Source organism: Dryobates pubescens, chromosome 9 (assembly GCF_014839835.1).
Source record: "Dryobates pubescens isolate bDryPub1 chromosome 9, bDryPub1.pri, whole genome shotgun sequence".
Taxonomy (NCBI): domain Eukaryota; kingdom Metazoa; phylum Chordata; class Aves; order Piciformes; family Picidae; genus Dryobates; species Dryobates pubescens.
In genome coordinates, this window is record NC_071620.1 from 27,017,981 (window position 1) to 27,032,731 (window position 14,751).

General features: G+C 40.2%; 1 protein-coding gene across 1 annotated transcript; it reads right to left on the minus strand.

Annotated features, from left to right (window-relative positions):
* Positions 1-769: 769 nt before the first annotated feature.
* On the minus strand, positions 770-10,341 carry LOC104308911 (serpin B10). Its single transcript, XM_009910153.2, has 8 exons — positions 10,294-10,341; positions 8,353-8,530; positions 7,032-7,145; positions 5,276-5,410; positions 4,349-4,466; positions 3,073-3,215; positions 2,371-2,526; positions 770-1,214 (listed from the first exon to the last, which is right to left on the minus strand). Exons 2-8 carry the CDS (start codon positions 8,518-8,520, stop codon positions 810-812), a joined length of 1,239 nt encoding a protein of 412 aa, XP_009908455.2. The 5' UTR covers positions 8,521-8,530; positions 10,294-10,341; the 3' UTR covers positions 770-809.
* Positions 10,342-14,751: the final 4,410 nt, after the last annotated feature.

A 14,751-nucleotide genomic window follows, 5' to 3' on the forward strand; every position in this document is an offset into this window, starting at 1 on the left:
GGGCAGTCTCCTCTTTAAAGAAGGAGCTGTGACAGGAGTAAATGTACTGGGAGATTTGCAGGCAATCTTCCTGAAAGCACTTTGAAAATTAGCATTACAGGTTTTATCCTCCAATTCGATGTTACCTCAATCCAGTGAAATAAGTGGCAAAGGAAAATGAGAGAGGAGAGCAGTGCAATTCTGGGCTGGCAACAGTGTTGAATGCATGAAAAGTTACAAAAGAGCAGGTTTCAAGGTACATATCTGCTATTCTCTTCTAATTATATAGTGGTGTTCAGTATTTTCCTATTGCTGTGGGACAAAATTTACAAAGTATATGTTAGCCCTTTAGCATGCCAAAAAAAAAAAGAAGCACCAGTATCAGCAAGGCAAGGATTTTGCAGGCTGAAAGTTGGTATAGAACTGATAAGCATGTAAGTGAGGCAGCTCTCCTGGGTTGGCCAGATTAGTGGGCTGAAACCAAAGGTGATGCAGCAGTGTTCTATGGGATTTTTTTCCCTTCTTCTTGTGTACCCAAGCAAGTGTGTTGGGAATTACTGTTTAGATCAATTTAGGCTGTTCTGCATTGTGGCCATTCTGGATCAGAAACTGCTAAAAAGATGCATCAATTTTCAGGTTCTTTGGACAGGAAAAAAAGGCCAAAGGCATGAATTACAAGTTATTTTTAATGTCTTCTGTCTTCTAACGTTGAGAGATTTGTCATCAGCAAACACAAATTAAGAAGTGGACAAACTATCAAGATGATTTTCATGGGGAGTACTTTCTTTATTATTGGTGTTGTAAGAGCCAGATAAGGAATGGTTGAGTTTCTAAGGGGAAGAGAACCTTCCCAAGAAAAGGATACTCTTTGTCTTGTTGTGCCTGATAAAGAACAGGAAAGGATGATCTGCCACAAAAAACACAGCTGCACCAAGACTTCGTGATGCCAGGGCTGCTGAACTGGCAGCTGCTGCTTCTGTGCCTTCTTCATTGACTTCCAAATAACACTCGTGAAAAACTTGGGACAAGGACAGATCACCATTTTCTGACATTCCTGTGAAATCAGCTTTACCTTCAATGAAGGCATCTTGTATCCCCATTCTGCTCAAAGTAGATTTGAGACTGTATTTCTCTTTTAACATGAACCTGGGCAGATAAATTTCCATTTTTGTTTTCTCCATTACTTCTGGGCTGGTCCATGCAGACAAGTTTTCAAAAGTTAATTCTCTTTCAAGCTGCAGTTAGTAAAAAGAGAATCAGAAAATTACAGTAAGTTCAAAAACCTAATGGCTATTTTTTTCTCTTTTATTAAATTGAGAACTTTTCAAGCTGCTACAAGAATACAAGAAAAAGAGTAGTGAAACACCAATTTGGAGATCTTTTTGAGTAAAGCAGTGTATGAACTATTCTCAGTAACAGTCAGGGAATATAGCAGGGTTAAATCATTGTTACAACAGTCTGGTTGTTATGCTGGTCACATCTCTGTTTATATTTTAGAATTTACTGAAAAGAGCTTTGTTTCTACAGAACTCTCAGTAACATGAATGAGACTTCAGTTAGAGTTTATTGTCCAAAGACAGGATCAATCTCTTCGCAGGAGATGGCAGTGTCCATAGTCTCCAGACATCCTGTAAAGTAATAAAGGCTGCCAGAGAGGCTGTGAAGTTTCCTTCTCTGGACAGATTCCAAACCCACCTGAACACTGTGATCCTGGGAAGCCTGCTCTGGGTGACACTGATTTAGCAGAGGCTTAGACTAGATGATCTCCAGAGGTGCCTTCCAACTCCCACCATTCTGTGATTCCCAGCTCGAAGAGACTCAAGTCCACAGTGGTAGACCAAGTTTGATATTTGTTTTTTCTTGACCCTGGTCAGTACCTTCCTTTTCTAGAACCTTGACTGCAGCCTCATCTTTCCTCACATATACATAGAGTAAATAATTCATAGAATGGTTGGGGTTGGAAGGGACTTTAGAGATCATCTAGCTCCCACCACTAGGACACCCACCACTAGACCAGATTGCTCAAGGTCTCATCTATCCTGGCCTTGAACACCTCCAGGGAGGGGACATCCATGACTTCCCTGGGCAACCTGTTCCAGTGCCTCACCACTCTCACTGCAGAAAATTTCTTTCTAATATCTAGTCAAAATTTACTCTCCTCAAGCTTTAATTCATTCCCCCTCATCCTATCTCAACACTACTCCCTGTACCAAGCCCTGAGGGACACCACTCATCACTGGTCCCCATTTGGACATTGAGCCATTGATGGCACATTGAGTGTGGCCATCCAGTCAATTCCTTAACCAGTGAGTGGCTGACCCCTCAAGTCTACGCTTTTCCAATGACACTTCTAGGGTTCTTTTTGAGTATATATGTTGTAATTCACTTTACCTTTTGTAGGCCAGCAATGTCACTTGGTAGCAGGATAAACATGCTGAGGTCATCGTTGACATATGGAAGCTCAAGAATATCAGTCTGGACAGATTCTGCATAGGCCCAGTTAAATTTATCACTCAGGTACATCATGGGCACTGGTTTTGTTGTATGCTGCAACAAATCAAATCAAATATTTGCCAACCATATTCTGAACAGTAAAGGATTAAGTTAAAGTAGCATAGAGGAGACTGATTATATTTACTGTACAATGTGTTCTCTGTGCCTTGAGACATCTTTATGACTCCAAGTAGTAGAACATAGGATCTACAGCGAACCTTGGAAAGGCACTTGGAATCTAGGCAGATAATCTAAGCTGTCTAGGTGACACCCATTTTAGAAAGCTATATTCCACTCTAAGTTATCATATAGTTGAAAATGGAAATGTAAAACAATAACCCATGCAGTTTGGTTGTCAACACTGCCTTCAGAGAATGTAAGCTCATTCCAAGTCAGTCTCTGACAATTCTACTTGTAGCTTAAACACTAGTACATGTGTGCAATCTTTGCTCTGGTGATGGTGAAGAAAGCAGATTACATGCTTTAAATGAAATAACATTGGTGTTGCATAGATCTAACAATTATCAGGAATTTCTGTCCCACATCTTGTTCACTTTTTTCCACCCAAAATGTAGGATATAGGGGAAGATATTCTCATACCGCGTTTATTCTGAAAGGTCTTTCTCTGGTAGCTTCAGCTTTGAACTTTTTTGCCCAGTTTCCTTTGAAGTAGAGCACATTTATCAGAACTAGCCTGGTGAGTGAATCAATGAACCCAGGAGGCAGCAGATTCTGGATTTTACCTAGAGTAAACAGAAAGACAGTTACACATCTGTGTAGTTTTACTCTTTCAGTGTAAGTGTTGGTATATTCTCTGTGGATATAAGCCAGGGAAATTGTAAGGCCAAGTAGAGCATGCATCTACCTTGAGATTATTTGTGGACCACAGAATCATTTCATCTGGAAAAGACCCTTAAGATCATCAAGTCCAACTGTCAGCCTAACACCACCATTCCCACTAAACAATGTCCCAAAGTGCCATGTACACACATTGTTTTGACACATTGAGGGATGGTGACTCTACTGGCTTTCTGGGCAGCCTATTCCAATGCCTGACTACTGATTTTGTAAAGAAATTTTCATAATATACTTGGTGCAACATGCCTCTATTTCCTCTCATCCTATCACTTGGTGTCTGGGAGAAGAGACCAACCCCTATCTCACTACAGTCTCCTTTCAGGTAGTTGTAGAGAGCAACAAGGTCTCCCTTCAGCCTCCTCTTCTCTGGATTAAACAAACCCAGTTACTTCAGCCAGTCCTCACAAGATTTTTTTTTTCTCTGACCCTTCACCTGTTTTTTTTTTTCCCTTCTCTGGCTATTCACCAGCACCTCAATGTCATTGTCAGAGTGAGGGGCCCAAAACTGAACCCAGTATTTGAGTTGCAGCCTCACCAGTGCCAAGTATAGGAGCACAATCATATCTCTGGTCATGCTAGCCACACTGTTGCCAGTACATGCCAAGATACACTGTTGGTCTTTTCATCACCTGAGCACATTGCTGGCTCATTTTCAGCCAGGTGTCAACCAACACTCCCATGTCCTTTTCAGCCACCTGAGCATACTGCTGGCTCATTTTCAGCCAGGTGTCAACCAACACTCCCACTCCCACTTTCTGCTGGGTAGTTTTCCATCACTCTGCCCTAGTCTGGAGTGTTGCATCAAGCCATTGTGACTGCGATAACCTTAGTTTGCAAAAGAGAGTAAGACATGTTCCTTCCATGTTCAGATAGAGGATGCTAATTTTAGGGTCTGTCAGGAAAAATGATCTGTTTTACCTTTCCAGGGTTACCTGCCTTGGGATTCTTCATTACAAAGACTTTGCTCAATGCCAAAACGTTTTCTTTTTAAACTGGGAGACAGGAGGCTGGAGCTTACCTTCAGTCTGATGTTCAATCTTGGAATTGATCTCTCTCCTGATTTCATCTGCTGCTTCTACAAAGTTAACTGATTGTGGCTCTGTATTGTAATATTTCTTGGCTAACTGTAAATATTCCTACAATGCAAGAGAGACACCAATATTATATTTGTTGTGTGCCAATATGAATGCTAGTAACTACAGCCAAACAGAGAAAACATGATAAAAATTACAGAGTACAACCGTAGCTTTTTGTCAATGGCACACAAAAAAATTTGTGTGGACATACTCAATCTAAATGTTCTCACCTGAAAACCTCTCTGACATTAGATATATATTCCATAAAACTAAAATTTTAGGGTCTAAAGTTTCAGTAGTACAAACATAGAATTGTTTGGGTTGGAATGGACCTCAAGGATCATCTAGTTCCAATCCCCCTGCCATGGGCAGGGACACCTCACACTAGATCAGGTTGCTCAGAGCCACATCCAGCCTGGCCTTAAAAACCTCCAGGGATGGGGCTTCTACCACCTCCCTGGGCAACCTGTTCCGGTGTCTCACCACCCTCATGGTGAAGAACTTCCTAACATCCGATCTGAATCTACCCATTTCTATTTTTGTTCCATTCCCCCTAGTCCTATCATTACCTGTCACCCTAAAACATCCCTCTCCAGCTTTCTTGTAGGCCTCCTTAAGATACTGGAAGGCTGCAATTAGGTCTCCTTGGAGCCTTCTCTTCTCCAAACTGAATAGCCCCAACTCCCTCAGTCTGTCTCCATAGGGGAGGTCTCAGGAAAAGTCTCACAGAAAACACTCATGTTAAGAAAAGCAATATGATTTGTAGATGTAATGAAAACATTGTAAAGTATATGCTTTATGATATGTTGTCATAGATAGATTGTGAAGATTAAATGGCACTGCATAATCTGAATAAATGGCCTACTCACCTTGTTGAAATGTAATGATTTTTCTCCATATAACTGGCTGACACTTTTAAGCATGTGATTTTCATTTTGTTGGTTGATTTCAAAATTTAGTGCATAAAACAAAGCATGGATATTATCCCATCTGCCAGTCTCTGTCTTGGAGAAAAACAGAGAGAAAAAGGTTGTTATTCATCTGTTGTGTGAAATTATTCAAAATTTCTAATTGTTATCTTCATGCAGCTCCAAGTAAATATTTCTGTTCCAGTGATTCTATTCACCTGCATTGCAACACAGGAATTGATCTAACTCAGGAATTATTTGAAAGTATTAAAAGTTGAAGATGCAGTATAGATACTGAAAGTGTCTCAGAATGAAAGTGTTAAGAGCCTCAACTACACGAGCATTTAATACTTTGTAAGTGGATATTGTGAAACTAAATATATCCAGAGGATGAGAGACAGATGACAATGCCTGCAGATATAGCTTTGTGATTCCTTCCATTTATGAAAGTCACTTGTGTTACATGGAATGTTTGCCCCTAAATTAATCTTGCTCTTAATGTTTATATATATATATATGTTTCAGTAATTGCAGTAAAGTCTTTCTATTGAACTAGCAGGATTAAATTAATATGAGCTTAAATTCTCAAGTGAGCTCAGACTCAAATGAGCTCAATGAAGTTAAGATGGGAATTAGTAAACTAAAAATCTGGAACTGTGCTTTATTCATCTCGTCATTACATCAGAATCAGAGGTGTGAAGAGACACTGAAATTTCTAAACTGTTAGAACAGTCCCTTTGCCCTACTCACAGTGCTCTGTAATTCTTACAATTCAGAGAAGCAATGCTCATGAGGAACAATTCCTCTTCTGTTCATACAACACAAATGTGTTGTTGACACAGCCCCTAAAATAAGTATTCCCACCATGGGATGCAGATCCAAGTTCCCGGAATGCCTGACCACTGGGACTTTTTGAGCAGACTGCATGGAAATGGCTCATCTCTACAAAGAAGGATGATGGATAATAAAAGGGAGAAGAGCGAGCTTGACACCACTATGGCTGTTCATGAGGAGTAACAGCCTTTTCTGATTCAGATGGACTACATTTACTTTTAGGTACTTTCTGCCATGTGAAATGAGACATACTTCAGTACAATACACCTGCCTGTATGTCAAAGAAATAGCTTGGGAATAGAATTATTTCCATATCTCTAAGATTTATTGCAAGTAAATGGTCTGCATAGGGGAATTCCAACATATCAGCTTATTTTGTTAATCATTAACTCAAATGGAGACTAATTTCTGAATTATTTCAAGCATAGGTAGCCTGGAAAAGTTAATGTTCTGGGTTTTCTTGTCTGAATGCTGCAATCTAATGTGTGTGAAGGCAGCTTTGCTCTTGTGGTTAGCTCTCTGAGGTAGGAAACTTGACTATTCAAGGAATATGTTGTTGCTAAATAGTTAGCCATTGAACAGTAGTAATTTGAGAGAGGATTCTCTTCTCAAAAGCTAAGGGGGAAATATGGAGGTCTGTTGGCAGTGAATGGCAACATTCAATTTAAAAATTTGCAAATCTGAGGTTAGTTTTTGCAGTTCTGCCTAAAAAACTGGAAGCATGTAATAAGTATTGCATTAGATGAAGTTCCTGTACCAATTAATTGTGTCCAGTATATCTGATGAAAGCAAATGTAAGGAAATGTACATGTGGAAGGGAAAAAACCAAGAAAGCAAAGATGTGACCATGCCCATAGCTTGATCACTAAACTTGGTGAGATACCTTCTGGAAACACGCACATCTATTTGATAGACGCTCTTCTGTTCTGGTACAAATTTGCATTTTTAAGGTTCTGGTGACATTTCTGACTCCTTCAACTCTGTTGAAGTGAAGTACCTAGAGTGGAAAAAGCAATAATAATTGCAATATTAGAAAGTTTCATACTATATTATGATCTTTCAGTGATATCATGGGACTGGTGTAGGAGAGTCAGGCTCAGATTTTAATCTTGCGCCCAGTCCTGACTGAATATGAAATATTTGATTAGATCTTATGTACAAAAATGGTTTCTGAACACTAAGCTGAGGGATCCAGGGAAAAACCCTCATATATCAGGCATTTCTAGAGGAATCTGCCTGCTTCAAGTTATGACCTAGGCTTACCAATTCATACGTGAGAGAGACAATTACCTCTAGGTGGAGACTATCAAAGATGAAGTCCAAAGAGAGTGCTGCTGTGTGCAGGGAGTTTCGTGCCTTAAATCCCTTGCTCTGGGCATGTACACCTTACACAGGCTACAAAGGATTGTGTCCAAACTTGGAACATTTTTCAGAAGAGCTATGCCTTTTCTTTGAAGTTTTTTCCCTTCTTTCTAATACAAGGTCACTCCTTTGTTACCCTATTGGCTCTCCTTAATCTTGTTAGGCCACTGCCTTAGCAGGTGGAACAACTTCTGCCTTAGCAGATGCGAACTCACAAGCCTCACTTCCTACAACAGGACCTAAGTAACTGTGTTGAGGCTGCCCTCACTGTCACCTTCTAAATCTAGGACCTTTGTACAGATATGATTTGAGGACTTCAGTAATTTTGCCTGCAAAATGCATATCCCAAAGAAAGGATTGTACTGTCTGTGTTTCTTTTCTTATCTTGTGGATGCGGATTTAGGTTTAGCAAACTGCAATGGAGGTTTTTTCTATGGGGTCATTTCCAGAGAGAGGAGACTTGAAATGGGAATTGTCTGTGACAGAGCAGAAGGAGAATCTAGGTCTCTCACTCAGTGAATGTTCAACTTACTGAGCTTTGGGATAAAGATCTCTTATTTCTGCTGAGATTTAAAAGGAGGCATTGTCACCAGTGCCACGTCTCTACTTTGTTGGGGATCTATTTCCAGAGCGAGCTATTTATTTGACCTTCACAAGCAGACAACTAGTCTATTCATTAAAGTGTACATTAGGGGTGCAATGGGAGTTGGCACATATGTGTGCAGAGTTTTGATGAGAGCAATTTTTCTTCTTATGGCTTTACTCTGCTTCATCACTGTAAATTTCTTGCATAGAGGATGTTAATCCAAGAGATCAACCTATTTTTTGAAGCTCAGACTCACCTTTGCTATCTGATCTGCAGTGTTGCCTTGGGCTCCCAAATAAACAGTAGCCAAGGCAGATGAAATACTCAAAGGAGAGAACAAAATGTTCTTGTCACCATCTTCCTGACATGCATATTTGAAGAAGTCAAGAGCAAAACTTGTATTTGCTTTAATCAAAGATTCCATTGTTTTGAACCTGCACAGAAAGGGAGAAAAGATGCTATTAATGAACCACTATTTAAGACTGCTATGTGCCTACAAGTTTCTTTTCAGTTTCTGAAGTTTCTTTCATGATTTAAGGTCTTCTAAAAGTATTTATCTATATGAAGAACAAAGAGAACTAGCCATATAAAATCATATGTGGTTTAGATTTTCGTGCTTCACTGATCACATTAGCTATCATTTAGTATAGGGAAAAAGCAGCCTCCAACCTTGTTTTGTATTTGTCTGCCAAGATATTTATCATACCGTCCTTTACAGCATATTTGAGTGACAGTTGATAATGTAGCTTGCCAGTGCCTGAGCTAGAGTATACTGACAGACTGTCTTTTATGGCAACTTTTATGCTTCATTTTATGCAAGAGCCTTTTGATGCTCGTAAATGTAGTGAACTCTGGTAACAGTAACAGATCCATAATCACAGAACAGTAGGTGTTGGAAGTGACCTCTGGGGATCATTTAGTCCAATCCCAGTGCTAATGCAGGGTCACCCAGAGCAGATTTCCCAGGCAGATTTTGAAAGTCTGCAAAGAAGGGGATTCCACAGCCTCTCTGGACAGCCTGGTGCAGGGCTTTGGCACCCTCAAGTTTCCCTTTAAGTTCCAGTGAAACCTCCTGTGTTTGTACCCATTGTCCCTTGTCTAGCACTGGGCACCACTGAAAAGAGCCCAGCCCCATACTCTTCACTTCCACCCTTTAGATATTTATATTCATATATAATATAAATACAAATATATAAATAATATATAATTATATATGTATATATACACACACATATATATAAATATATATTTAGATATTTACATGCATTAATTTTTTTCCAGTCTAAAGAGCCTTAAGTCGCTCATGCTCTCCTCATAACAGAGATGCTTGAATGTCCTCACCATCTTCGTGGTATCTCTTGAATAGTTCTCTGAACTAGGGAGCCCCAAATTGGATGCAATACTCCAGATGTGGTCTCACTAGGGTAGAATAGAGGGGGAGGAAATCCTCCCTCAACCTGCTGACCATGCTCTTCTTAATGTACCCCATCATAACATTGGCCTTCTTGGCCACAAAGGCACATTGCTGCCCCCCCCAAAAAAGGTCAAGAGTATTCCTTTAGGACAGGACAAAATAGTCCTTCCAATATTTGGGCAAGCACTGCCCCAAAGGCATGCTAAGCATCTTGAATTCCTTTGACTTTCAAAAATGTCCTAAAACTCTGTCTTACAGCACTACCTCAGACCTGAGCTTCCCATTTCTTCTGAAGGACAAGTTTCCATTATTCAATAGATCACAAATGCTACTGTTTAACATTTTCATTGCAGATTTAGCTGAGTGCTCTCGACAGGGATTAGGAGTCATTCTGGTTGATATAAAATGGCTTTAGAATAAAGATAATTTGTGCCCTGAGTAGCTTGCAGACCAGGTACTAATCTGATGTTAGTAAGAGTTAAAGAACACAAGAACAAATTCTCTGACTGAGGTGAACACCGAGGTTCTTACTTCTCTATGATATATATGATAGCCAGTGAGTTCTAGAAATCAGACAACCTGTACAAAAAATTTGCTCCACCTGTACATTTTTAGACTTCCATGTTCTAGACCAAACCTGTACCGTCTTAGTCAATTACTTTCCCAAGCACTTGCTGCTTCCAATTCAGATACTCGCTTCCTTTTATTTCTACGCATTTGTCACCAAAGCAATATCACCCAAGAGTAAATTAAATAATATATCTCTAGAAATCATTACAGTACCTTGTTTTGTGCAGGGAGGAATACTGCTGCTCCAGGTGTCTCCAGGGTTTCTGCAGTTCACATGAAGGGTAGGGTGGATTTATAATGTGTTTGGCCAGTTCTGCATAGGTCCTTGTGACTCATGACTGCAATTATGCTTGACAGCCACATCCCTGTGGAGGAACTGAATCATTCCAGAGTTGGTGCGATGCTAAGAATGATACTACACAAGAACTTTACGAAACTGACTGCACAAGTATTTCTGTAAACACTTCTGTGGAAACTGGCTAGTAAGAACTTGAATCACACTACTTTGAACTTTGTTTCTTTTGTGGTTTGGAGGATTGAGAAGAAAAAAAAAAAAAGCCAGCAGGGGCAAAAAAGGCAGTTGCTGACCAACTTCCTTTATGATGTATCTAGTGGAAGTAATTTCAGAGGAACAGACAGAGAAAACAGTGACCTCTGTATGAGTCTATGGTCCGTTTCTTACTGAGACTATATTTGTCACTCCTGGTGGGTTTCTGTTTTAGAAAATAGGATTTTGTTAACCTTAGGGCATTCAAAGACTGTTTGACCAGAGAAATGTTGTCATGGTGAGATAGTGAAGGCTAAAAAACAGGAACCAGACCCTTGCTTTTATTATCTGTGGTATTGCTAGAATCCAGTGTGGGTCTCAGACTAGACTTCATTTTTCTTCTTCTGTTTCCTCACCCTGATCTGAAAGCATTCTGTTTGACCAGCGTAGCAACTCAGAGATCTATGCCTTATTTTCCCCAGAAATGGATATTAGATCAAATCCTCTTTCTTTTCTTGCCTTGCCTACTAAAAGACCTCCTTGCTTGTTTTTTTTTTTCTTTTTTTTTTTTTTTTTTTTTTTTTTTCAGTGATACTATTCCTTTCTCTGCTGTCTTTTTTCCCCCCCTAGCTTTCCCTTTCCCCTCTGAGCCCTAACGGAAACCCCCTGTGCAATTTTACCCTTGCCCTTTATTTCATTTTTCACCTCTCTTGGAAACACATATAAGAGCTTCTTGCCCCTCCAGGGCTTCCTTCTTGACACTGAGACTCACTAACACAATCCCTCTCCTCAACATAAACTGCTTTCTGAGAACTTTCTTTTGACCTGCTGCCAATGAGCATGCACTTATTGTGGACTTGCTTTGTAGCTCAGTGACTGGTACAGAGGATTCTTTAATGAGGAATGAGCAAAATTCAATTTAAGGCATAGGAAGGTGCAGCTGTAAGGGGTCTCTTGCCAGTGGTGAAACTTCTGCATCAATATAAGTTGAAAACCAAAAGCTTTGTTAAAGTCACCTTCCTATTTGTGAGGAGCTACACAACTTTAATCAGATGGTGTTTTCATGCCCCTTGGGTCTTCTGAATTTAGCTACACAAAATCAGCATGTCTCAGTGCCAGTTGGAACTAGATCCATGTTACATTTTTCAGAGAGCAGCATACAGTATGTTCATTGTAGAATTAACCATTTCCACTGCTCCTGGGAATGTTGTAATAGGTTTGCATCAGCCTTAAGTGATTTCTGAAGCTTAAATGATTTGAGCAATCTTTTTGAATTAAGCCATGTTCTTGAATGAGTGATGGATACACTGAATAGACTTCATCCCTTTGAGTAATTACTGTGACTTTTCTGGTTTTAAAGCGGGGTCAATTTAATGTCCTAACTTGTAATGCTGCATGTTGCTATATAAGGAGTGGGTGAGGTTTCTGTTCACGCAGAAACACCAGGTTAGACTGGATGAGAGGCTTGTGACTTTGGACAAGGTTTTAAAGCTACCTTTTCCAGAACACTTCTCGAACAGCATGGCTGGTCGTTAGCAAAATACCAGAACAAAACAAAACAAAGACCCCAAAACAAAACAGAAAGAAACCCTACCTACCAAATAACTAAAATTCTGCTCCTCTTGAAAGACAGCATATGCTAAATCAATGTGATTCTTTTAAATTAGCACTACCAGAGGACAGGGCTCAATGGGTGGTGCTGCTTTTGATTCTAAATAACAGCGGTACTCTTACTCCCACTCTATACTACATCAACACATCAGCACTTTAGAAGACTTACATTTGTATTAACACTTTCCTTCCCACTGGAAGAAAATCTGTGGGCTTTTTCATTGTAGGCTTTCCTGTTTCCACCTGGTCAGGATAAACTTTGGCAGGATATCAGTGCAGTGGTAAGATATCAGCTATATAAATGCATTTGTTCTCCATCACAGAGAAACAATAACTTCTGCTTTTGCACAGCATTTTCCATGGCTGATTTGCATATTCATTTGCATGTTGGAAACCTGATTAAATTAATATGGCAGGTTTAGGCTATGCCTTTAAAAGTTAGCTGCAGATTTTGAGCAGAAACATAGAGAAATATAAATAATTCACTATTGGGTGTAAAAAGGAAAACAAAAGATTATTCTAAACAAATTTCATTAGCCAGAATGTGTGTGGGGGATGGACACAGGTGTACCATAACAGTCTCACAGCTTCCATTTGTTTCCAAATGAGCTGGTTGTGCTTAGTTAATGTGAATGGGAAACTTTAACTCACCACAATTAAAAATAAACATGTTCTATTTTTTCAGGTAAATCAAAAGAAGTAATGTTTGAAGGAAAGCTGCTTGGTGTCCCTGACACCACAGATCCAGATGATGTCTCCCTGGTCCTGAAGGCTTTGATTGGTGTGGGAAGCTCTGATCAGTGAGGGAGTTCCATACTTCCCTGTTACCTTCAAGGTTTTATACCTTTTCCACATTTCATACATGGCCACAATTCCTCATTCAGTTGCCATGGTTACAGCATGTTTGACTGGTGTAAGCAAAGGTCCCACAGTAAGTTGTGTGTTGGTCCCAGTCCCACAAGTAAGTTCTGTGTGTCAGCCCTGGTCCCACAGTAAGCTGCATGCTCTTTTGGCTCTAAACTGCTGGTCCATCATCTGTGAAGGTCCCCTCCATCAAAAGACCCATAAAACTGCCACAGTGAGCCCCAGCTTGCATCCCAACACTCTTGAAAGCGGAACCTGTGGCCTTGTCTGGTTGTCAGCTGCTATAAACACAGAGCTTATGGTCCTGTAGATAAGCAGCTATCTTCTTGGGGCAGTGGTGTGAAAACACCTCGGGACAAATAATGTTGAGACAAACGTGAGGAAAACTGGCTTCTTGCACATGCCCACTAAACCACATCCCAAAGTACCTTTTCTACGTGGTTTTTTAATACCACCAGGCCTGATAACTCCGTTACCTCCCTGAGTAGCCATGCTATGCCTGAGCACTCTTTCAGTGAAGAATATTTTCCAAATATCCTAGCTAAACCACCCCTTGAGCCTATTTTCTCTCATCCTATCACTAGTTACTTGGGAGAAGAGACCAACACTCCTTGCAACTTCCTTTCAAGTAGTTGTAAAGAGCAATAAGGTTTTTCCTCCACTTCCTCTTCTCTGGACTAAACTATCCAAGTTTCCTTAGCCACTCCTCATAAGATCTGTTCTCCAGCTTTGATGCCCTTCCCTGGACTCTCTCCAGGAACTCAATGTCTTTCTTGTAGTGAGGAAATCAAACCTGAACCCATGATTTGAGGTGTTGCCCCACTAGTGCTTAGTACAGGGGCACAATCATTTTCCTGGTCTTGATGGGCACACTGTTGCCGATACAGGCAGGACGTTGCTGGTTTTTTTCTGTTGGGTAGTTTTCCAGCCACTCTGGTCCAAGCAGATGCTGGTTTGTGGTATAACAAGTGACTCTCCTTTAGCAGGAGGGTTGGACTAGATCTCCAAAGGACCCTTCCAACCCTTACCATTATGTGATTCTGTGTTAACAGGATTATTATGTAGGATAAGTTTGTACTATCCTGACATCTCAAGTAGTTTTTGCATTTAAATGAGATTAGTTCCTTAGGTATCTTTTTTCCCTTTTTGGTTGAGAATACATGTGTCTTTCTTTTGAAACAGAGTAGATACAGCTATCTGATGTATACCTCCTATGAGTAAGTTTTCCAACCTTCCCTTGCCTAGCAGTCCTTGCTGAAATACTTTAACAGTATTTCAAACCTTATGAGTTGCCAGAGGGTGTGATGATTTCCTGAGGTATTTTGTTTCACATCTGCAGAAAGCAAAGGTGTGGTGAAATTCGATAGTGCTGGCACAATTCATCATGCTTTACAATTCCTTCTAGATTATTTGGCTTAGACACAGTTATTAACAAATACAGTGTTTGTCTTGAGAAAATCAGCCCTACTAAGAAGCATAATCCATCTGAGAAAGGACAGGAGAGTTTCTCTGTTCGTGATTATGTACACTGTTTTCACATACACAAGAGCAGAGTTTTCCTTTTAAAGACTGAGGTGATGAGTATCCCAGGTAGCAGTTAACATCAAAAATATGAAGGGTGAGCCTGAATTTTTCAGCTGTGACACACAGCACTGCATTAGTAACAATGACGTATTTCTGGCTTGTGTGGGGCATGCTAGTCCCCTCCC

What these genes read in the sequence shown, in the direction of transcription:
- LOC104308911 (XM_009910153.2), bottom strand. Translation starts at nt 8,520, where the DNA reads ATGGAATCTTTGATTAAAGCAAATACAAGTTTTGCTCTTGACTTCTTC. An exon ending in GATGTGCGTGTTTCCAGAAG is followed by an intron (nt 5,411 to 7,031) that starts GTATCTCACCAA and finishes TTTTTCTCCAAG; the next exon opens with ACAGAGACTGGCAGATGGGA. An exon ending in ACATTGCTGGCCTACAAAAG is followed by an intron (nt 1,215 to 2,370) that starts GTAAAGTGAATT and finishes TACTAACTGCAG; the next exon opens with CTTGAAAGAGAATTAACTTT.